At 35.9% G+C, this 25,701-nt stretch overlaps 1 protein-coding gene and 1 long non-coding RNA gene across 4 annotated transcripts in view; both read left to right on the top strand.

Moving 5' to 3' along the window:
* Positions 1-25,701, top strand: part of LOC138184155 (uncharacterized) — a 358,970-nt gene that overhangs the window by 25,954 nt on the left and 307,315 nt on the right. For all 3 annotated transcript variants that reach the window (XR_011174265.1, XR_011174266.1, XM_069121862.1), the window contains exon 2: positions 13,380-13,475. Coding sequence is in view for 1 of the 3 variants with exons in the window: in XM_069121862.1 (XP_068977963.1) it covers positions 13,433-13,475 (43 nt within the window). In the remaining 2 variants the exon portion in view is untranslated. The remainder of the gene's footprint in view (positions 1-13,379; positions 13,476-25,701) is intronic.
* On the top strand, positions 574-3,375 carry LOC138179902 (uncharacterized). Its single transcript, XR_011173158.1, has 2 exons — positions 574-1,412; positions 1,488-3,375. It is a non-coding gene; the product is annotated as an uncharacterized LOC138179902 (long non-coding RNA).

Consider the following 25,701-nt stretch of genomic DNA (forward strand, 5'->3'; position numbering starts at 1 on the left):
CGGATTATAAACAAGTGGTTGCTGAGCATGTACGTAGTGAGGCTAAGAAAAAAGACAAGGAGTTGCTAGGGGACAATAAACGAATTAATAGCAGTACGAGTTGAGATGTCAGAGAGTGCGGATTGCATTGATGAGAGTCGTCGATTAATTACTTAGTTGTGTTAATTATTATACGTTTACTGCGATTAGTTCATGTTTAACAAACATTATTTTCTGTTCAATTAACACCTGTTCAATCTACTTATCATTAATAAACTAATTATAGTAGTTACGATACTACATTATTAAACTGCAAGTACACGTAAGCGTCGCTAAGTTAGGAAACTCACACGCGCTCTCGATAAAACGTTTTCGAACCTTAAAGAACTCGTTAAACAAAAATCCGAGTAAATAGCAACATTATATAACATTCATGCGCAAATACGAACAACTATAACATATGATGAAGGTCGATCGCGACTCACTGTTCAAAGGATATTATCTTCCACATCACGTGGTGCGTAAAGTTAATAATTTAACCATGAAAATTCGGCTAGTCTTTGACGCATCCCCCAAAAGAAACTCTGGAATATCGCTAAATGTTCATGGTTGTTACCACGATCCAATCTCTTTGCGATAACCATACGTTTTCGCAAATATAACCTCGTTTTGATTGCCAAAATCGTGAAAATGTACTTGGGAATAAAACTTGTGCATGAAGACCGAAAATACCACAAAATATTGTGACGCGAGGAACCCAAGATTCAATTTCCACGTGCTTTCTAAATACAGTCACGCACAGAACCGCGACCGCACTATACTTAGCTATTAAATCGGTTCATCAGGTCGCTGACGCCAAAGAAACATGGTATCCTAAAACCGTGGCAGTATACAAATCAGATTTTTGTGTAGACAACTTCAAAGAAGCTTGCGATTTACACGACCAACTCACCGAACTCATCTGGAGAAGCGGTTTCGAATTGCGACAATGGTCGTCTAATGATTCATACGTAGTATCGTCGATTATCATTCCATGCGAAGACACACACATACCTATCACGTTAGACGAGGCAACAAAGATTCTTGGACTGTATTGGAATCACTCGATTACGGGTCATATGTAACAAATCGTTCAAGCAATTAACGAAACGGATCATTTCAGCACGAATTGCGTAACTGTTTGATTCGCTGAGACTTCTAGATCCCTTCATAGCAAAGACCAAGCTCTTTATGCAACAACTCTGGCAATTGAAAATCGATTGGGCCGAATCAATTCCAATCGCACCATACACCGTATGGAAATTATTTGAATTGCAATTAATTGCCATTGAACGGATCTCCGTCCCACATCGCATCCTCTTGGACAGATCAACAAGAATTGAAATTCACCCCATATGGCGCGTGCTTGTATCTGCATGTCGTCGGTTCCGCAGGTAATCACGTAATACGTTTAATATGTTTCAAATCACGCGTCGCTCGTCTTAAGACTTAACCGCTTTCACACTTAGGACTGTGCGCTGCGATGTTGCTAACGATGTTGCATTAGTTCCTCTTCGCGGTGCTCAAGCTCGACATTGACGCAAGTACCTTTTGGACGAATTCAATGATGATGCTTCATTGAATGAACATTTTACCTCATACTATAAAAGCTTTTGTTGTTAGTGAAATTCAACGGTTAACTCGCAAAATCACATGGCGCGACGTATTATCTTCTGATAATCCTTCACTCTGTCTATCGTGAAGCACAGAACTGCATAGTTTAATTGTTAACCCACTGTAGTATTGTGGTTCGCGATGATTATGCGAGGGAAAAAATGCATGACCAGTTACGATATGATTGCCTGTCGAAGTCGAAGTACCCGAACATCGATTCGTATTGAGCTTTATGGCACAAATTACTGATACCGTCGAGTTTCTGAAGCGTTTCTTGTCTGTAAGTAGATTCGAAACACTATCGCATACTATCTCCCGTTTTGTCACAACGCAAGACCCAATGAGAAACGAACCGATCCACTAACACCTTAATGTAGCTCTTTACACGATAGAAGTAATCCTTCGATCGGTATAAAGAGTAACATTTGTCATTGAATTGCGCAAGCTTGCAGCAAAGATGATATCCTATCAAGAGACACTAATCGCTCTCAACCTGTTCATCGACGAACGGGGACTTTTACGAGTCGGCGATAGAATAACAAACTTAACGGTCACTTACGATAACAAACATCCAATCTTGTTGTCTGCTAAATACCATCTCGAAACACTAATCATTCGAGATTCACGCAGGTATTCGGACAATCTTAAACGTCGTGCGACTACAGTACTAGTCGATCAATGCGATACAAACGGTAAAAATTTGTATTCACACATGCGTTATATGTTACCGTGCGAAACCAAATATATCAATGTATCAAATGAGCGACATTCCAAAATATCGTGTGTGGTTGAATTACCTGTTTCTTGCGACTGACATCGACTATGGCGGTTCGTTATTTATTAAACAGCGAATCAAGCGCAACATAAAGCGTATAAAGGTTTTCGCAGTTATATTTGCATGTTGAACTTCAAAGACCACCAACTTAGTAAGCGCCTTAACAACCAAAACCTTCTTAGCAGTGTTAAAAAGATTTTTCGGCGCGTGACGAGGCCACTAACTTATATTCGAACAACGCAGAAACGTTCGTAGGAACCGACTGCCAAATTCGAGTCATAAATATTACGGTTACACGTTTCTCCGCGTACAATCATGTCGATCATGCTCACATCACATTTCATTTGATATTTCAGCCTTTCTCGCGCATCGCATTTCTATGGCTTATGGGGGGGGGGGGGCAGCGGTGAAGTCCACGAAAAAACATTAAATACGTGTGATAGGAAAAACAGTATTATCATACGAATCCTGTATTATCAAGCGATACTCAACTCGCGACTCTTCACTGCGTTATCGTCTGATGCGACCAATCTGACTCACAACTCGACATTTTTTAATTGGTGACTTAATCGCTAGTATGCCTGAAGTAGTAGACGTTACAACACTTCTCATATCTCGTTTGTTAATATGGCAACACGCCCAGCAAATGCGTCAACATTTTTGGACTCGCTGGCACAAAAAATGCCTTAGTAGTTTCGCAATCCGTAGGAAATGGCACGTCAATACTACCATCACAATTAAGTAGGGTTCATTGGTGATCCTCCGAGAAAACAATGTTTCACATATACTCTGGCCGCTGGGACGAAGCGCCAACATACATCCAGGCACAGACAACATCTCACGAACACCGTCAAGATATCCAGCGGAGCGCACAAGCGAAGCACCAACACACAGCTATCTGCTATCGCTTGAATCAGATGTAACATAACCGCACTAATATCAATATAATCCTGTACATAGCGTTCAAACCATTGTAAATATTGTAATTCTAAAAACCTTTTGTACATAAAACAATTTCGTATAGCATCGACTTTATCGACATTGCATGTATTGACCACGTCTGGTCAAGTGAGTGACATGTTGCAGCGCAACAATACGATTATAAAGCCATCGAATTGGAAATAGTTTAAGATTTGACGACTGCCTATAATCAAAGAAAATCCAATGATGCGGAAGTTTTTACAATCAGCATGCACTTTTTTCCTTTCCTTAAACTCGGCGCGCTTTCTTATTTTATTGTCTGTGAACTGATCATCGGATACGCGAACACTGCGCGTTGTCGCCTCAGGATGGCGACCTGACGTAACCGATACGTAATAGAGGTTGGACTTTATTCTTCTTCGAAACGTACATTCACCAATTAAGTAATTGAGAGAATAAGTATTCTCTCTACAAAATGCCAAGTCAGGAAATTCGAATGGCCCCTCGCCCCTCCCCCATCAACTTGCCTAGCTTTAACCATTTCTTCTACCATCAGCCTGTAGTAGAACTACAACAAATAAACATGCATTTCTGCTGATCCTAGTTTTTTTTTAATAGTCCTTACGCTTCAAGGAGACTTGATAGCATTAAATTGCACGTTCGAAGATAGTTCACGTGAACGATCTCTCATAATGGAACAATTACTTAAAATGAATAATCAAAATTTGAAAATTTAAGAAAGACAATGTTTTCTTGAAGATGCCCTTTTTTCAATTAAATGAGGGAGAATTTGTAAAATATCAAGCTTAAAAAATATTAATAAAAATAAAATTACTAAAAATACTAACACTATTTGAATCTCCATAAAGAAATTATTTTTTCAATACATTATATATTTATTATAAAACTTTATTATAAAAACATTTATATCTTATTTAACAATTATCTCAATAACATGTCTGCTTTATGTTAAATTATACTGTACAATTCCTCTAGTCCTATAAGGTATACATTTATCTTATAACAAATAAGTTTAGTTAAATAATTTTTTGCATAAAATTATAAATATTAGGCTACGAAATTAACTATTTAAAATTTAAAAAGGTTAAATTTTATTTCTTACGTGAATATAATCGTGAAGGACTTACTAAATAGTACCTAATATTGGAAAACAATTACGATACAACTTAGAAATAATAAAAATTTTCTGCAAAGAAAATATTATCGACTTCAAAGAAATATAAAGTATAAATAAAAAGCACGAATAAGGAATAAATAAAAATATAATTTGGACAGTGATAGAGAAGAATATTTCTGTAACTTAATATTGTGTCATATACCATTTTGCAGTGGAAGTATACGTATACTCAAAAATGAATCCGCAGAACAATGTTTGCTGCGGTGGTAACATGAGTTGAAATGTATATTGAGAAACGTAACCGTCGAGTAATTTGCTTGTGCACAGCAAATTATTAAAGCAGCACTCGCCCAGACAGCTGCTTTGAATGCACTACACGAAGAAGGAGTAATTGTGGAGGACTGTTGCATTCAATAACGTTAACTGATAAACGGCACAATGGCAATCGTAAAGAAATTTATATGGTTACTTCAAAGAGATTAGCTGGAAGAGAGGAGAATCGTTAAACTCAGTATTTTTAAAATTAACGACGAATCCATTGGAAGCAGGTTCAAGGATACCAATCGCTACATTCCGATACTCTCAATAGTAGCAACATCTCAGGCAACGAAAGGTAATGGAAATATTGAGCGAAGATTGTTACCGTTTATCCTAAACTGGACAGCAACCGTACGTGAAGTACAAGGGGCTACGTTAAATAGAACTGTAATTAATCTTATCAAAGACAATTTTTGCATAGTACGACGCTCTTAGTTGTGTGAAATGTATAGATGGCCTAGCCATATCTGATTTAGGACTAAACAAAATTGTTACTAAACAGCATGATGAAAGAGTACTTACAGAAATGCAAAGATTACGAAGACTTTTTTCGTAAGAAACAGCCGAGGTCTACTTCCTATGACCAATGTGTAAAGACACAACGCAATTATATTTGAAACGAGGAATTACTAACAAAAGAAACAGACGAAGTACTCTACCAACTACACAGACAATTTTGTAAAGAAAGTGCCCAATCCCACCGCTTCCAGCGACTAGTTTGCGAAGAAAAAATCAGACACGGTGAAATGACCTTATTATTGATCTATTAATTGATCAATGGGAGAATATACTCTACACGATGTAAAAAGAATTATCTCGATATCAGTGTAACTTGTAGAACAGTCACTGAACACACGCAAATGGAATTGGTGAGCAACAAATTCTTTGTAATAGCAATAGTTAACAATGAATAAATTGGAAAAATTGTGGAAACGGAACCACTCGTTGAAATATCCCTAAAGATGGAAAAGATCTCATTCCGATAGCTTAATCCAATTCAAATTAATATGAATTATGAATATACATAAAAATTGGATTTTTGAAAAAAAAAAAAAGGTTTACAATGAACACAGCGAAAAAATTATTTAACAGGACCAGCGAGAGAACATATCCTATAAAATGCAAAAGGAATCATCCCGATTGATCAAGCTGTTACACAAAAATTGGCAAACATACGTTAGAAAAAGAAATATGTGTATATGTGTACATATATACTATATTCATTGAACTGGAATACTTCCCTCTTTTTTGAAGTCGCTAGAAAAATAGAATATCCAAAGCACTATCTATAGTTAGTGCAAACGATAGAGATATTATAACGATCAGTATCAAAGTGAACCAATACAAGTTCGTTTGCAGAGTACACTATTCAAAAAAATCAAGAGAACTTGAAAACGGTATTGGTTTCTGTCCTTTTACGGTTTATGTTTCCCTGAACATCCACTACCGAGTTAGAATTGATTTTAAACTAAAGTTATAGCTTGCAGTATTATGTTTCGTCATCGTATTTGATTGCGTGATATATTAATAATTTCTTTAAACTCGTTGTTTTTAGAATAATGGAGGCATCGTAGATAAAAGTGAAACGTGCAAAACTGTAAACATTGTTTCAAAACACAATTATTATAAAATATTATGTACATTATTAATGTTAATGAAAATGAACTATTACATTTCGTTAATCAGACGTAGCTTGTAGTTACTGTTACCTAATCTTTACCGATCACTTGAAAAATTAGTCGTAGTATCGCCTTTTACATAAAATCACCCCTCTTGTCTTAATCGAAAAAGGGGATCGACTGAATCGTGGCGTCGATTACCAAATCGTAACGGCAATTTACGACTCTTGTTAGCGCGATCTACCGCAAACGCATCTCTCCGCAAACGGTCGAACAAAATGTGAATATTTTTTGATGAGGGAATACGAAAACTCTTTAGCAGATGGACAAAGTGTATTGAAAAGTTGGGCGATTATAGAGCGCAATATGATGTTATGTCTCTTTTGAAAATTGCTTAAAATAAGCTCTAAAACGACGGTGCAGATAATTTTTATCTTACCTTCGTAAAATAATGTTCTATCCTGGGAAGAGAAAAATTAATTATACAGTAAAATAAGCAACAGGACTCCTCATTTAATCTCATTTTAAAAGATAAATAACTTACTTTTTTGCTTTCCCTTCACTTTAGAACTGCTTTCAATTATTGGTGAAACTGTAGAAACGCTGCCTACCCTCCTATTTCAATGATTTTTGGGTACCTTGTAAAAATCGATATTTTTAACAACTTCCTCCTATATAGAGATATTCGCAGAGAGCTACCGGTACTGTATTATTACCTATAGTTGTGCGTCTATATTAGTATATGCATCCGTATTGGTTGCCGGCCGTTTATCTTTTATTTATAAACGAGGGTCGAGCAAGCTTAAAGACACCCCGTGTATAACGTGCATATGCGAGATTGTAAGAGTCTGTTACAACTTATAATTTAATTAAATTAGAATATCATCAATATATTGGATTCTGGGTTTGGAATAGTTCTTTCAATCCGATCGCCGTGAATTGGCCGGCAACGCTACCGTAAAATAGGAACAATTATTGTTTTCATAAAATAATATCAATTATTCATTCGTCTACCATTTTTATAATTAATTTGTTATTATTTTACGCAAGTGTCGAGAGCCGCCTTGTGATGTGCAAATGCGGCTTGTAAATTGAAAGACCTGCACGAGACTGTTCACTGAGCGGTCATTAACTAAAACCATACTTCACTTCACGAATGCTTGGAGTTTATAGTTCAAGATCTCGCACTGGATTGTCAACTGATTATTACGACCGATGGACCGATTCTTTCTCGATGAATGTTTGAAGATGTTGACGAGTCGGTAAATGTGGATGGGTCTGTTCTCTCCGAATGCTGAGAGATTTTAAAACAGTTATTTACTCCACGTCTAGTAGAGAAGATGTTAACGATTCAAAGGTACGGATGAGACTCAGCTAATTGAATTTTCGAATAGTCTTCGAATGATTGAACGAGACTGATTCTATAATTGGTGTTCATGCTTGAACGTCTCAAATGACTATTGGACGTCATATTGGAATCGGAAGCGCTTCCAACAAGATTCGAAACGGAAGTCCAGAAGTATGCACGCCAATTGGTTGTCACCGAACGCAAGATAAATGGTGAACCCGTGCGCTCGAACCGCGAGAGGTCCTTGGCGGAAAGCGCCTAAACGATACCTGAAGGAGCGTGAGGCTTCGATATAAATTACATAAGGATCATGATAATTGCTTCCGTTGGCCCTCGCCCAATCGGACTATTACAAGCTGCTGAATTACCCTTCAGAAATAATTGCATTTATGACGCACTCGATCATAAAATCGAAAAATAAAAATACTGCTACTAATGTTGAAAGGAATCATATAAACATAAATCATTATGATCAAAATGATATGATGAAGATAAATAAATAATTGCCCAGACAAAAAATCTAAGATCTGTTATTTTTCAATTTGTTGTTCCATGATAAAAAAGATTCGCTTAAATGTTTATAATGAATGTTAGAATGAATGTTTATGCATTTATTGTATCTTTAAATGTGCAAAAATATACGCATATAATTTATAAAATATTTAAAATAAGGTTATAATATTTAAAAGTATTTAGCTTCTATTTCCTCAGTTATATTCATAAAAATTCGAAATTATATAAATATATCTATTTACAATTATACAAGCAGTTATTCGTCAGATCGAAGATGCAAATATATTGTAAAGGAAACATTGTGCATTCTTCTTCATTCTACATTCGCACCATAGCACTTCAAACAGTGATGACACGATTAGATCGATCAACATCTTTTGGTACTTTTGACTTTCCATCTTACGAGTCTGTAGTCGTTAACAATTTCCGGCGTCGATGACTGATAATGACATGCACGTAAGCGCTATGACGAATATCGATTTCCAATCGTAGCACTGATGAGTTCCTCGAGAAAATGTGCAAGCCTGGCCAATTTCCGTGCCAAATTCCACGCATCGTGCACGATTTTCCCGCGATTTCCGTCAATTTACGTTTCCTATGAATGCTACGAGCTCCATAAAGCCAATTAACTTGAAAACAAAACACATATTATGTCCCTCCTATAACAATATCATATCTCGAATAATTTGTTTGATACTTGATATTGTTTTATAAGAGTTGAAGAGTTTTTGTTGAAAGAGCCCACAAAATAAAACTTATGTTATAAATGTATTTTTTGTATTTGATATTAGAAATGCAAAAAATCTTCTTTTTATGCGGCAAAGAAATTATTATTTTCTGAATAATTCATTCTAAATACATATTTATTATATTACATTTTCAAAGTGTTACTCATGAATTCGAAATATAAATGAATTAAAGATAAAAATGGAAAGTAAGTCATGAACATACGAGAATATTTCGAAAGATAAGAGTATATAGCTAAATACAAACAAATATGAACATACAGCGTTGTATGTTCTCACAGTATTTTTAAGTGAGATTTAACCGCGTTTTTCTGGAAAACTTTCTTTTGGTTTCCTTTGGCAATATACATTCAAAAAATAAATTGTATACTGTATGCATAATCTCCACTCAGTTAAAACTTTTAAACGGGTCTTAAATTCTTAAATTTTATGCATGTTCTTGAAAGATTTAACACAAAAAAGTTTTCTACGTGTACAATTCCTGATCCAAAATTGAGCAAGAAGCATTAAAATGTGTTTTATCGGCGCGACCCTGTGTCTCTTCAAATTATAAAACTAATAAAAATCCTTGACTGCTACATTTGTGTTTTTAAAAGTAAATATTTCATATTTATTGTAAATGTAGGGTAGTCTACTTTTCTCAAAAGCTTACACAAAACTTTTCATATCATAGTTTTAGTTTAAATGAATGAAATCCTAGAACATAAAATTAATTTTTTCTTCTACAACAATAAAATACAATTAAATAACAAAATACATGCATGTATAATGATGGGTAGTAAAAAGTTAATAAACTATAATTAAATAATTATTAAGAGATAAATGAAAGAGATAAAGAATAATAGAGCGAGATAAATGAAAAATCATTTTAAGCAGAGATACATTTCCAAACAATGTTCTTTTTTAGTCTTCCGGAATAAAGAAGTTCTATCTCCATTCTTGACTTTTCGTTTACTTTATTGATGAAGTTTGCTGCACGCTCATTTTGCTGCGAGAATTACAAAATTGTTAAACTTTAATGAATCGTAAAAAAAAGGTCTAAAATATTTTCATAATTGAAAATTTATAGAGATTCTATTCATAGAATTCATACAACATTCAGTTTGTGGACTCTATTTGAAAATATTATTTATGAAGACAACAAGGAAAAGCAATAAATTATATCTTTCGTCTTTTATAGCAGAATACTTTTAAAATTACTGTCAACAAGTTGATAAAACATATTATTAAAATATTTTTCTTTCATCTAATTCAATATTTTGAGGTGAATGTGTGATAGGTATTGAAGGAATTGACTTGAATTTGTTTAACAATAAATATTTATTAACAACTATATTCGATGAGTACACTTGGCGTAAAACTCGCGGTTATTAATTTCAATTCGCGATTACAAGTTCGAACTCAGGTAGATACGATTCGATATGCGCTACGAGTTCGGACGATGATTGCCTGAGATGTCGAGCGATTCGGATCAGTGATTGCTGCCAACTACCAACTATCAATTCGGACAGGCGTCTCGCGACTGACTTTCCATCACGATGGTGCTGCATAGGAAAAACTATCGTGGGGTGTGTCTAAGGATACGAGATCATCGGATTCGTTGAGGAAAGCGTTGGTTCGGAAAGTGAGGGAAATGGACGTCGCTGTTAATTGGCTAAATTTTGAGTCGTTGGTTGGAAAAGGATACTAACCACCCTTGAGAGAAAGTTGCTAGCAGGAAGCGTCGTACGTGGGGAAAGCAAATTTGTAGTATCTTCCCGTAGTGGATGGTAGGTATAGGGACTGTTGAGACAAACACTATTTGTTCCTTTGGAGGGCCTTAGCTAAATAAATCCTAAGATTTATAGCGGATCCTTAAGTTAGCTGAAAATATTTTGGAAGTATGCATCGACATCTGGCAATTATCTTGTTCGAAAAAAACGATCAAGAAAGCGAACTTTCCTGCCCGCGCGCGTGGTGTAATGAATTCTTGAGTCCCCTTCGCTTTGTTCGTTTTGGACACCAGGCGGTATTATTACGTCGCGCTTTTCGGTGCTATGGTGTTCAATGTTTGTTGCGGGGAAGGAAATTTTCGTTCCCTTATCCGTAACGAAGAAGCGGCGGGATCCCAAGCCGTCGTTATCTGCCGCATCTACGGACGGCTGATCTCGTTTCCCGACTTCCAAGTGCATGGAAAACGACAGCCCCTCGCGCGTTCTCCGAACGTTGCATGGTAGAAACAAAGACGTCTTGCTGCGGCGGATCTCGGGAGCGCGAACGGCGATGGTATCGCGTACGCGAGCGTGATCGTGGTCGTGGTCGACGATGGTTATCGATGCTCAACGCTTCTATCTGTGCCTGCATCTGTGACATTCGCTCGCTCAACACATTGACTGTGGTGGCCAACGATTCGTTTGTTCCAGCGTTTTGCGCTGGTGGATCCATTACCGTTGTTATTCGGGCGGTGCGCTGATAATCCTCTCCGAATTCTTCAGCGATCAGGTCCGCTTGCCGCAATAACCTTCTCGGGTCCGAGTCGTCGACTTCGGCAAGGATACGCCTGATGCGGACCGGTAATTGGTTCCTCCACAGCCTGAGGATAAAATCATCGGGCGTGGAGGGGTTGGAGAGTTTTTTTTGGTAATACTGGGATGGCTTTCTATCGCCCATCTCTTCGCTTTCCAGCAACTTCTTTACCCGTGTCGTGACCGTATCGGTTAGTATGCGAATGAGCGCGTGTTTCAGTGTTTCATAGCGTCCCGTGTCTGGCGGGTTCATCATAAGGTCTTCGACGTCCTGTAGCTGTTGATCGTTGAGGCATTTGGCTAGCATCACGTACCTTATGTTGTCGTCCGAAATCCGCGCTGCCTTGAATTGCCTCTCCAGTAGGGCGAACCATGCCGTCGTGTTCGTAGGCAGCAGTGGACACATGCTGACCACCTGACTGGCTAAAGTTCCCTGATTATTATTTTCCATTGCGAAACGCACTTAAAATCGGTGATTGAAATGTTGATAGCACTATCACAGTCACCTCTTTCACTATATATCACGTTAAATCACGTCGGGTGGTTACCAATTTGAGGTGAATGTGTGATAGGTATTGAAGAAACACTCGAATTTGTTTAACAATAAATATTTATTAACAACTATATTCGATGAGTACACTTGGCGTAAAACTCGCGGTTATTAATTTCAATTCGCGATTACAAGTTCGAACTCAGGTAGATACGATTCGATATGCGCTACGAGTTCGGACGATGATTGCCTGAGATGTCGAGCGATTCGGATCAGTGATTGCTGCCAACTACCAACTATCAATTCGGACAGGCGTCTCGCGACTGACTTTCCATCACGATGGTGCTGCATAGGAAAAACTATCGTGGGGTGTGTCTAAGAATACGAGATCATCGGATTCATTGAGGAAAGCGTTGGTTCGGAAAGTGAGGGAAATGGACGTCGCTGTTAATTGGCTAAATTTTGAGTCGTTGGTTGGAAAAGGATGCTAACCACTCCTGAGAATAAGTTGCTAGCAGGAAGCGTCGTACGTAGGGAAAGCAGATTTCCAGTATCTTCCCGTAGTGGGTAGTAGGTATAGGGACTGTTGAAACAAAGACTTCCTTTGGAGGGCCTTAGCTAAGTAAATCCTAAGATTTAAAGCGGGTCCTTAGGTTAGCTGAAAATATTTTGGAAGAATGTATCGACATGTGGCAATCGTCTTGTCCGAAGGATAGGGTCTTTGTGTAGCGAGCCACGAGACAGAAACCGTTGGAAAGTTTGCTGTCGAGTGCCGCTACAATTTTTTGGCTGTCATAACACTACTGAAAATTCTCACTGCGAGAATTGATTGTAAATTTAATAAATAAAAAAAGAAAAAAAATAACACTAGCTATATAATTAATTTTTATTTTATAACTCCATGAATATATATATATATTTATCTATTTACATAAAAATTATATCCAGACATTACAGATTATTCCTACTTTTAACTATGCCGTACTAAAGTACTTCTTTTTAACCATAGCATAACATAAAGATTGAAAGATTCTTCATAAATAAATCTTTATACATCTTCTCAATGCATATTTTTAATGTATTATTTAACGAATGATCGTTCTGTAAATCCTAAAATTTCTTTTACTGACTATACCTTTGTGGAGACCAATTCTTACCCCCCCCCCCCCCCCCCGTTCTGGCATTCTGAGACAAATTGAATCAGGACCAGTTTGTGCGAAAGTACATACACAAAATAACGAAATGATGAAACATACGTATGTCACATTGCTTTTATAAGGCTCTTGTGTGTCAAGAACACAACATGGCTTGTATCGTGTAGGTACGGGCAAAACACGTAATAATTAAATGCACTTACATTATAATTGAATTTCAGGCGGGAGACGAAGAAAACGGTTCTCACCTTAGGGGTTAGAGGGAGAAGAAAATATGGGTAAAGGAGACAAGAGGGGTATCGCGCAGCGTAGCGATGGTGAGTACTTGTTTAATGTTAATTAAGTGATAACGGAGTGCAATTTTCGTACTTTAATGATTGTGCCTGCAGTTTCAATACCATATTTTTAATATCTAGCCTTATACAGAACCTCGATATCTATCACGATTATCTTTCTCGTAATAAATTTTACGAAAACACTAGATAAACTGTCGAATAAGTACCTTTTCACCGATTTCGATGCCCTTGAAATATATTGTCAAGATCATCATTTTGGATAATTTTTTCCTATATATATAATGGATGCTCAGTCTTGGTTTCCGAGTTGTAAACAAAAGAATAATTAACCTTTGCGATCGCATTAATTTTATACGAAGGTGACATACTGATGGTAATATTAATTTTCATTGAACGAACAGTAATACGTGAAAGTGGGTATAATGGGAGATTATAAATAATAAACCGAATTAATTATTTTTTAAACTTTATCTATACGTAACATTATAATATAGTTTTATTTTATATAAAAATTATATTTCATACAAAAATTATATTTTATACTGTTCCATCGTATATCTTTCATAATTTTGTCCAATGTGAAGTCATAATTTTTGAGAACATGTATTGCAAAAATAATTAGTTTGGTGTCTTCCTTCCTTAATTTTTCGGTTGGAACGCATCAACAATCTTTGCTCTTAATATCTTTATAGTGGCGTAATATACAGTTTGCCATTAATCCTTCCCTCTTTATTTGAAAACGATTGTCTTCCTGGTTTTCATTATTTTCTTCTATTTCACAGTTACTCCAAAATTCTAATTGCGTCACTCATCTCTATATGAACTGTATCACTTTCAGAATCACTGCCAAAAGTATTTTCAAAACAAATCAAAATAAAATTCATTTTCACTACTTTCAATTTCACGTTTTCCGCAAATTTTCTTTTTGTCATTTCAGAGTATTGTTTACCAGATATTCTAAAAGACGAAAATTTTTAATTACGCTCAACGAAACTTATATAGTCTTATCAAGAATCTATGTATCTCTGAAACGGTCGATTTGCTGTAATATGCAATCAAAATAATTGTTTGCTTTAGTGACTGAGAGCAAACATACGACCGCAAAGAGTTAAACTATTATCGTCTTTATCGTAATCTAGACTAAATTGAATTCATTTATATAAATTTCATTATTCTTTATTAATAGCATATTTTAATACATTTCTTTTATCCCTTGGATGGTCCTTGATGATCATTCATGATTAATAAAATCTGTTCGAACAACCACTACGTATTGGAGGCTAGAATTACCGTGCTTTACTTTTGTGCTAAACTATGGAATCTAAAATATGACAGAGTAGCGACTAACTATGAGTGATGGTCGACTACTACAATTAATGACATTAATTGAAGAATAACTATGAGATTTATTCCTAAAGGCAACCAATCCTCAGTTACCTTTTTCAGTGCGTCCGTAATGCAATATGTCCTTAGCGCGGGGGTGTAAAAGTTGGTCACTGGTGAATGGAAATTTAACAATAGTGTGACAGATGCTACCAGATCAAACAATCGGCACTTTGAAGTACCGAGATTTTTTGAGGTATGATTGTATAATATTTGATAAACTTAAACGGAATAATAACTGATCTCTAATAAATGGAATTTCACTAAAAGTACTAAATCACGAATGAACTAAAGATCTACGATGTTTGGCCGTATCATAAAGTCACCCCATTGCGTTTCCTAGTAATATTTCATTGTAATTGTTAGAATAATTTTGATAATTTACAGGAACTGCAGTTCTATTTTAAGTATAAATGAGAAACATAGATATACAGAGTAAAACTTTCATAAATTAATACATTGTACGAAAATACAGAATGACTTTCACAAATTAATATATACGTTTTATCCTTATTTAGAATATATCTACGATTGAACTCAGTTTCCAGAATCAGCCTCTTTAATATACTTAAAACACTAACTAATTATAATCAATATTTGAAAAGATGTTAATGCGCTTTTTTGTTATTGTTAAATATTTCTATAACAACGTGTATTAAAACTTTCGAGTAAAATAGTAATAATCAAATAATAGTCGAAAGTGCATCATTAATGAAATATATGCACGAATATAAATAATTACATGAAATAGAGCGAAAAGTTCTATGAATGCGAAATAAGTTTGACAGTGACAAATATCATTAACTTATAGTTGTACTTACTGTGGGAAAATGAATCAACACCGAAATGCTTGAGACTGCTTCTATTAGTTCTCTTACATAAATAATAGACATATTGTTATACTAAAACATATAGTTTGACTTCTGTGTAATAATCTTTTGCGTCCTTTATAATAATTTAACCAGTACAAAATTTGATAATATATTTTCAATGAAGGTGATACTTTAATTTTACTATTTTATAGTAAAATATTTAAGTGATTATAAATCGTAAATAATTATTTTTACATGCATTCTTTTAATAGATAGATATAACAATAAAGTTCGTACAAAATATACACTAAGTAACATACATTAGAAATGTATATGAAATACACAAAATGAGGATACAGATATTTCTAATATTGTACGTTATTTAACATAAGCCTTTAATGAATTATTCAAATGAATTAAACTTTACGTTTAGGAAAGTCATTCAAACCTTAAAATATTTTTCCATTTCTATTTCTATTATAAAAGAACTACATATAAGAACATTAATCTCGAGAATTAATATTCTTTGGAATTTTAAATTACTTAAGATTTAAAACAAAATGATTTTTTGTGATAAAACTAGCCAATCTTAAATTTTTTAGTGACAGTGCACTGCCAGTAAGTAATCCATTTATTACATTTAAATTTTACTGTATAAAGATGTCGAAAGAAACACTATTTATTATATTTTATCTTTTTGCAAACATTGCTGGTGTTTGCAAAATTTTGTTTCCAAATGGGATTTTTTCCTGCTAGATATGAGCAGTGTTCGAAGAATCTATTTTGATCTTTAAAGCGCTACAGTAAATATTCCGCATGTAGATACATACGTTTATGGATAATATCAAGAATAGGAAAGAAATTCTTCTTCCACTTTGGGAACTGTTACTTTAATGAATGTTTTAGTAATAAAATTCAGAGAAATAAAATATTCTTTAACAGAAGGAGAATTATGGTTTAACGCTGAATACAAAAGTGCATAATAGTATTATTTTTAAATGGCTGTAGCCATTTCACTTATATTATTTGAACATAGCATGATCAAAATTATATTATTTTTTACTGTTTAATTATATATTTAACACAACACACACTGCACATTTAATAATTTTTCTTTTTATACGTGGGGAAATCCTCGTGGACACCCCCCCCCCGCCCGCTCTTCTGCGAAGCGGTGGGGTAGTGTCGAACTTTACCGACTAAAACCCCACGGGGGACCGCCTGACGTTCACCTGGGATGCCCCGGGACCTCTTTCGAATTACTGCCACAGCACTCCTGCGTCTTCTCCTGTCTGAGGAAGTCGTTCTTTGGTTAGTTCGGGCATTGGGAAGGACCATCCCTCTCAACGCCATCCCCTGGACCGTCGTGCGAGTCTGAGGAGATCCACACCCTCCTCGACGTGTCGGCCCCCATGACCATTTAGGCGCGGAACCCTGCAAGGGTGGGATGTTCTCACCCTCTTCCGCTCTGTTCGTTCCTTTACGAGCATTACGCCTTCGCAATATGAGCGGACTGCGAGGAACTCTTCTTGCCCCCTCAGCATCGCTTTCACAGCTGACGAGAGGTCTAATCTCTCGCCAATCGCTAACCGTAGAATACGACGTGGGGTCTTCCACGCCGGACAAAATTTCAACGTGTGCTGGGCCGTGTCCTCGCCCTCACCACAGTGATGACAGGTGTTCGTCACCTCTCTTCCGATTTTCTGCAGGTATTCCCCGAATACTCCATGTCCTGTGAGCACCTGCGTGATCCGGAAGGACAGCGGAAGCCCTCCGCGGTCTTTCCAAGCCTCCCAGTTTGGCAGAACCGATCTAACGGCCTGGTGGCCACGGACCTGGTTTTCGGCGAGTAGGTCGGAGCGCCACCGCTTCCACACCTCTCGTCTAGCTTCCCCCCGAACGTCTTAAGCCGCCTGAGCTTAGGCCCCTCTGGTTGTACATTTAATAACTGCACATTTTTCGTTATTAGTGTCATTTCTTCTACAATTCCAATTTCTATGATGCGCATTTGAAATCACCTATTAAAATTGTATAATTCTTTTTATCAATGTTATCGATCATTTCATCACCTTATGTGTAATTTATAAAAGTGTCATTTCTAGTGCACTGTAGCATATAATAAAATCAATTATATATTTTTGTATTTTCATGTAATTTGTACTTCTTATTTTCAAAATCTAGAGAAGCGGTTTTTAATTTCATCTATTCATTTTTTAGAAACTATAACCTGACAATTTAAGAAAAGAATGAATGTACAATTCACTTTAACTGTGTTTTATAACTGAGGAAGTACAATGTATCGCAAAATAATTTCTTAATAAATCATATGATATATTATACAATTTTATTTTATGATTATTATATAAAACTAAAAATAAATTTTATAATTATATTATATAATTATATAATTCTTCTATAAATTACTTTTAAAAAATTGCATTTTTAGTTAAATATGGAACAGTTTAAATTAAATAGGATTATTCAATGGTAGACAAGTGTAGAAACCAATTCAATACGACGATAGAGGACAAAGCATTCGTTATTCATCGTATGTGCATTATAAATTGCACAATATGAGCTAGCAACAGATTTCAGTTCTAAAGAGAAGTAACTGGTAGTAAATAGAAGAGAAATCAGTACCACAGTTTGGAATCATTGCAAAAGTTTTACTTTCGATATGTCAGAAACATTTGTTGCAGTTCCAATGCGATGTTATCTCTGCTAATGAATGCAAAGCGAGTTCGTGTAAGTATATAGGACCTACAAATGCACATGTTTGTACATGTACGTATTTATTTATACATTCTCATCGCGAATTGTCTTCCATAGAACATTGGTGACCCATTTGAATTTCAAGCTGAAAAATGATTTATTTCTTACGTGTATTAGGTGACAGTTTCAAAAGATCGCTTTAGAGGGACGCCGTTTACGTGAAAAATGTACATGATTGGAAAATTGTACAGCGTACATTTTACATTTTTAATGTTTTATGAAAGTTGGTTTAGCTGAATTATTTCTGAAAACTTTATCGGGATGGAGATATTTAATTGCAAACAAAACAAAATTTTTAGGGACTTCTAGAAAGCAGAAATTGAATGTCTTATTTTTGTTTATATTCACGCAGCATCGAGTAATTTCCCATTATGCAAGTATGTATATGTATGTATTAAATTGCTTCTATTTTAATGTAAGTTGTTGCTTAAACGATTATGCTCTAATAGAATTGCTACTACTTTTACAAATATTATACTTATATATTATATAGTGTACACGTGCGCGAGCATGTGTCCAATATCGATGACAGTGTGTTATGCTTGTTACCCACTGAATTAACCTTTGGTAACTGATCCTTGAGAAGGAGTTGTGGTTGAATGCGCGATGAACAATCAACAACACCAAAAATTGTATTCAAAAGATGAGAAAGTTTTCGAATTGTCTCCGACTTGTGAGACGAGATTTATGAATAATTGTTACAAAGGAATATACGATACGATACGATTGCTGCGACGCGATGTACAAATGATTATTACGAACGGTTAACAATACACTACTCTGCAAACGCGCGTCAATGCTTCTTGCAATTGAAAGACCCGCACGAGATTATTCACTAATTGTTCACTGACTAAAAGGATATTTCACGAATGCTTGGAGATACTGCTTATAGTTGGAGATATAACACAGGATTGTCAATTGGTGTAAAACCTCGTTCTCTAAAATAACCTCTTGATTGCTAAAGTGAGCGTTATAAATGATCCACAAAAATCCTCACGTTTTTATTTCTTCGGCGAAACATATTGTCAGTAACAATATTGTATTATATACAGTAGTTACGGAAAGTATTTCGTACTCCTTATTTTCCTTATTTTCTAACGAAATGTTCTTTTAGCAACATCTCAATCTTACATCTCAATCTCACAGTATCAATTTTTTGTAGTCATGAAAATATTACTAAATGACACAAAATTTAATATACTTGAAAGTAATTAATCAGTATATAAATTCTATAATAAATACAGTGATGCAGAAATGTTTTCTGTAGCCTGTGCATTGTTACTATTATATACAGTTATTAATTAGTAGTGAACGTAGTAGTTCTTAGTTGTAGTGTTATTATTAACTCGAAATTTGTATTCAGAACAAGGTAGAAAAACTTTCCTTACAGTATTTTTTTAATCAATGTTCGGATAACCCAGCTATTTACTTATACAAATTGTTTAATTAACATATTCTCCAATGCTTGGTAGAATTTAGTAGAAAAACATTCTATCATTTCAATATTCGAAGATCAAATTGATCGAGAAGTTTTTTTTAAACTACACAAACAATTGGCTTTAACATGGAATTATTCACTGATTTCAAATAAGTTTTCTAAAATCGTTCAAAATTATACTTAGTGCAATGCAATGGAAAAGATAAAATAAGAAAATTAAATTATTTCAGTATTCTTGCTATATAGAACAGAACGCTGGAGGTATATCAGTTGACCGATAACCGTGAATATTTTGAATCTCCACACAAAAGATAAAGTGAGCTTTATTAAAGTCTTAGAATATAAGATGGGCTGAATTGATTAAGTAAGTTATGTAAGTTGAGAATATAAGAAGACATAAGTACATATTTTCACATACATATTATAATTTAGGTGTTTGAATTTAAGAATTCCTGTTAATTTAGGTTTCTGATAATCTGAACTTTAGATGTAACTTATATGTATACACTATTAGCTATAAATTTGAGATCATATATTTTTCAAGTATATGTTTCATGAATCTTAAGGATTGAACCAAAAAAACCAGCCATTGTCAGGATTTTGTTCCGTTACATAAAAAATCATCTCCTTTCTGAATGCAACACGATTTTGGAATCACTTCATATACCTATGTACATATGTATATAAATACGCACAGTGGCTCACGAAGTATTTGAATACTGTACATAAAAAGATTTTGTATCCATGTAAATTTTGAAACCAATCTGAAAATGTATACAGAAATTACAAGATATTTGCTGCAGATATATATTGAGTAAAAAATTAGTGGACAACATGAGTAGCCATTTAAAGCATATTATATATAATATAATACGTAGCTGTAACGTCAATTTATATCAGAGGCCGGACGTGTGCAGGTTTCACCGCGTACCCTCAATTACCCCAGGGACCCACCATAAACTTAAACCTTTAAGTTTATTATTTCTGTAACTGTTATCTGTTTATGGATGGTCCTTGAAACAGCCCTTAGGGTCCTTACTAATTACGGGGAAAGTAGGTAGTCACCTAATGGAAAAAACCCAATACTTGACTAACGAAAAAGCTGGTTTTCCCCATAAACAATATTATCTACTAGCCACGTTGGTAGGAGGCTTTCTCCTTCTATCTTCATTTATTAACATGGCCTATGACCAATTGGCATCGTGGATCGTTACCCTCACTTTTCCTAACGGAAGGTGCGAACAACGAATCCGCGTTGTTAATTAAAAGGGGCACACCCACACCGAGCTTTCCTCCGTAATGAGACGAGAACACCTAGGGAGAAATAGACAAAACCCTCGAACAGTGAACATCTCTTCGATCAGTGTAAACCTGTGCTGTGCTAGAAAGTAAAGACACTAGTTGTGTTACGACTCAGCCATTTTGTTTCATCAACCTACCCTTCAGTTTACGTAACATTTTGGCGATCCGTGCCAGGACCCATCAACTTTAATAAAACGGAATTACGCATTTTTACGAATTTACGGGCTACGGTCAACTTTGAAGATTGAGGATCAGCGAACCACTGCAACAGAGCAAACACTTTTGACGTTTTGACAAAGGAACACCGCAACGGAACGTTTCCTACGGGCTAAACGATCAAGGTGAGCAAACTCTGGATTTTTTTGTCAAATACAGAACGAGAAGAGACAGTACGATAATAATGGCAATGCGACAAAAGGATAAAACCGAGACTGTTAACACCGTATCAACTAGTAGTGGGATAGACCCAACAGTTAAGGCTATATTAGAGACTGTCACACAACAAATTAGCATACTCACACGACGTATTGACGAAATTGAACACGCAGCAATCGAAAGAGAAAAAAGACTCACAGCAGAGATCGCACGAATGAGGAATAATTTAGCAAGAATACAAATGGGAGATGTATCAGAAGCCAGTTCCCTAGTAACCATAGATGAAGTAAGTCACACTGCTAAAGATCAATCAGATCTTTCTCCTCCTCCAATACCTCAGACACCATCTCAATCATCCGAGGACAGAATTTTTCCTAAACGTTTTACGCGACCGAAGGTTAAAGCTAAAGACGCACTAAAATGTATTTCGACACTAAACGGAGAAAATGATGTAGGGGTAGAGGAATTTATCCATGAAATACAAGAAATAAGAATAACGTGCAGCGAACAAACATTGTTATTAAAAATGATTAAAACAAAGAAAATTGTGGGAAAAGCCGCAATGGCAATCCGCAATATCCGTATTACCGAATTCGAAACCCTGTACGAAGCGTTGAGACGTAACGTAGCTACTCAAGCATCAGTGAGAGAACACCAAGACGAACTAAGAGAAATAAGGCAAGGATTAACGGAAAGTGTGCAAAGCTACAGCATCAGATTTCGAAGTGCTTTTAATAAACTCCAGTACAGCATTGCCAACGAGTATAAAAATGATGAACTAACTCGACGAATGATGAACAATCAACTATACATGGACTCTGTGACCGACTATTTAAGAGGCCTTCATCAAGAAATAGGGCTGGTACTAATGGCTAATCCCCCCCCAAATATCATCGAAGCAGAAAAAAAAGCAATGAATATGGAAAAATACGTTCGCGAACACAACGCTCGCAGACGGATGACACAACAAACAACCGCCCCACCATCTTATTGTAACCAGACATCTCATCCAGTAAGTAACCGCCTTGCTATTACAAATAATATGTATAATGAAACTCCACGCACACGAAACTTTCAACCAAGAACGAACAATTTTACAAAGTTTGGGAACCAACCATTAAGCGAAAGGACACAAATGAAATGTTCCAAATGCAATCAATTGGGACACCTTCCCAATCAATGTCAAAATTTTCAAATACCGCCTCAAAGAAAAGCCCCTCTAGGAATAGATCATATTCAGGAACGATTACCCACAATACTACTACAATTACCAGGACGACGAGGATTGCGATTTCTCGTTAGCACTGGAGCAGGAGTCAACTTGCTTAAACGAGGATGCTACCCAGGAAGGACAATAATACCAGACACAAAGAAATTCTCCATGGGACATTCCAAATACGAATCTAACTCCAAAGTCAAGTTGAATTTTTTGAACAAACAGATAGACTTTTCATTGGTAGACGATAATTTCCCTATTCTAGAAGATGGCATATTAGGCTTACCCGGTTTAAATCAATACCAATTCGAACTCTCCAATAAAACTTTGAAATTAGATGATAACATCCTTCTGCTACAGCTAGAATAAATCCTCGCACCAGGAGAAACCGTTCAAAAAGTTGTATACCTCGAAGGAAAGCCAACGCCAGTATGCTTTATCAATGGTGGTAAGTCCTCAGTTCAAGTTTCTAACATTATTGAAAATACAAACACCGTTAATTAAAAAGGGCACACCCACACTGAGCTTTCCTCCGTAATGAGACGAGGACACCTAGGAAGAAATAGACAAAACCCTCGAACAGTGAACATCTCTCTGATCAATGTAAACCTGTGCTGTGCTAGAATAAAAAGACAGTAGTTGTGTTACGACTCAGCTATTTTATTTCATCAACCTACCCTTAAGTTTACGTGACATAGCCACGGTCACGCGATGAACGTTTTTCCTTAACAGTAGAAGTACCAATATTGAGGAACACACGCTGTATTAACAAACAAGCCCCGGGGCAGGAGCAATAACGGCTCTACGCAGGTCTGCCTAGTAACGGCGCCTGGAATTTTGTTGATAACCCCGGTCAATATGCAATTGACAAATGTGATCGTGTCAGTCTTTTATTCTTGTGATCACCTTGGAGATTTTACACACAACGTCTGGTCAATCGGTCAGAATAATACCGAGCGTCACAGCTAACGTCTCTTTGTGTTTCAAAATATATTCTATTGAACAAAGAGTTTTCCCCGTTGACCGTGGATTCGTTATTGAACCTAAGAACATTGTCTTTACATTAAGAGTGTCTAATTACCACGATTAATTGTTAAACCCTGTTAAATCAACACTTGTACATATAATTGTAAATATAATCTCCATTGAACAACTACGATGGTTTGTCCTAATGAAGATACGCAACGCGGCCCAAAGACTAACGCCAACCCGACAAACCCGACAAATATGTTATAAGTAATGTCAATAATTATATAATTAGTTAGTAAATATAATTGGTCAACGTAAATTGGCAAGTTTGCTCCTCATGATAAGTAGAATACAATGCAAGCGGAAGAGATTTGACCTTAAAATTCAAGGTTCAGATTCATTTTGAGGTAATTTTTTTTTACAAATGGCAACCGACCTAGAGGCGTAGAATTCCGCTGTGGTGGTCATGATATTTATCTTTTATACACCCTGTACATATATAACATATATAAAGTGGTTCACAAACGTGTTTGGAAGAACATTTGAACACACCTTTTATGAATGTATTATATTAGGTTGTCCGGAAAGTGTCTTTTTGTCACAAACGTGTTTTTTACGACAGTGCACCTTCATACAAACGAGAAACCAAGTCTGTGAAATGTCGCAGTGTTTATCTCAACAGAACAAAATGGATCGTACGAAATTCGACAAAATAATATAAAACAAAGTCGTTGTGTGTCTATTATTTCCTCATAAAAGGAAAGAAACTTTTCCGACAACCTAATATATATTATACGAAACATTTTCAAATTTCATTGAGATTCTACTCAGGTCCAACTATCATATATTAATATTACTAATGTTTAAAATAAATCTGAAAATACATATAGATAAACTATTACGGCTTATTAGAATAGAAGACATTTAGTGTAAATATATATATATATGTCGGGTTTACATTGGAATTAGGGTTAGGGGCGTGAAACGAATCTTCGTTTGGATTACACATTGTCGATAAGCAATAGAGAAGACATTGACTAGTGCAGATACGATTATTATAGAATTGGACAAGTAACCGTGGTAATTAGATACTCGAGAAACTAATGACAATGATCCTAGGTTCAATAACGAATCCACGGTCGACGGGATGATGGATGAACGTGCCCACAAAATCTAAGTCGGACTCTTTGTTAAAACGTGGAATATCCACCGAGCGTACAGACGCTAAGTAAGTCCCTAATACGATCTCGCGAGAGAATGACTTTTCGTCGCGATGATGCTGCAGAGGAAAACTATGATGGGGTGAGTCTAAGGACACGAGATCATCGGATTCGTCGAGGATAGTCTTCGTTCAGAAAGTAAGGGAAATTGACGTTGCTGCTAATTGGTCAATCTCCATATCGGTGTTTAGAAAAAGATGCTAGCCGCCCTTCAGGGAAAGTTGCTAGTGGGAGACGTCGTTCGTTGAAAAATAGGTCTCCTCTATCTTCTCGTAGTTGGGACAAAGACTGTTTGTTTGAAGGACTTTAGTTAGTTAAATCTTAAGATTTATAACGGGTCCTCAGGCTAGCTGAACATGTACTGCGGAGACGCATTGACATCTGGCAATTATCTTACTCGAAGAATAGAGTCTGCGTGTGACGAGTCACGGGACAGAGACCGTTGGAATATTTACTGTCGCGTGTCGCCAGAAATATTTCTTTTAAGGAGAGCTATAGAATTACTTCATACGTTTGTTAGACAAAGCGTTCATCCCGTGACCGCGGCTACGTTCGGCGACTGGTCTCGAGTCCAAGCTCATTATCATAAATCTTGAACGTAATCTAGATTACGGTGTTAAGGGATTTTCCCGGGGTTCCAAAGGGAAGGCTCCGATGTCCTTTCATCTCCGACATATATATATGTCTATTTCATAGAGAACACAAAAATATCCAAGTTGCATTTATCCATTATATTAATGGATATATTATCTCATATATT

Source organism: Bombus flavifrons, chromosome 1, assembly GCF_040668555.2.
Source record: "Bombus flavifrons isolate JBK064 chromosome 1, iyBomFlav1_principal, whole genome shotgun sequence".
Classification (NCBI taxonomy): Eukaryota; Metazoa; Arthropoda; class Insecta; order Hymenoptera; family Apidae; genus Bombus; species Bombus flavifrons.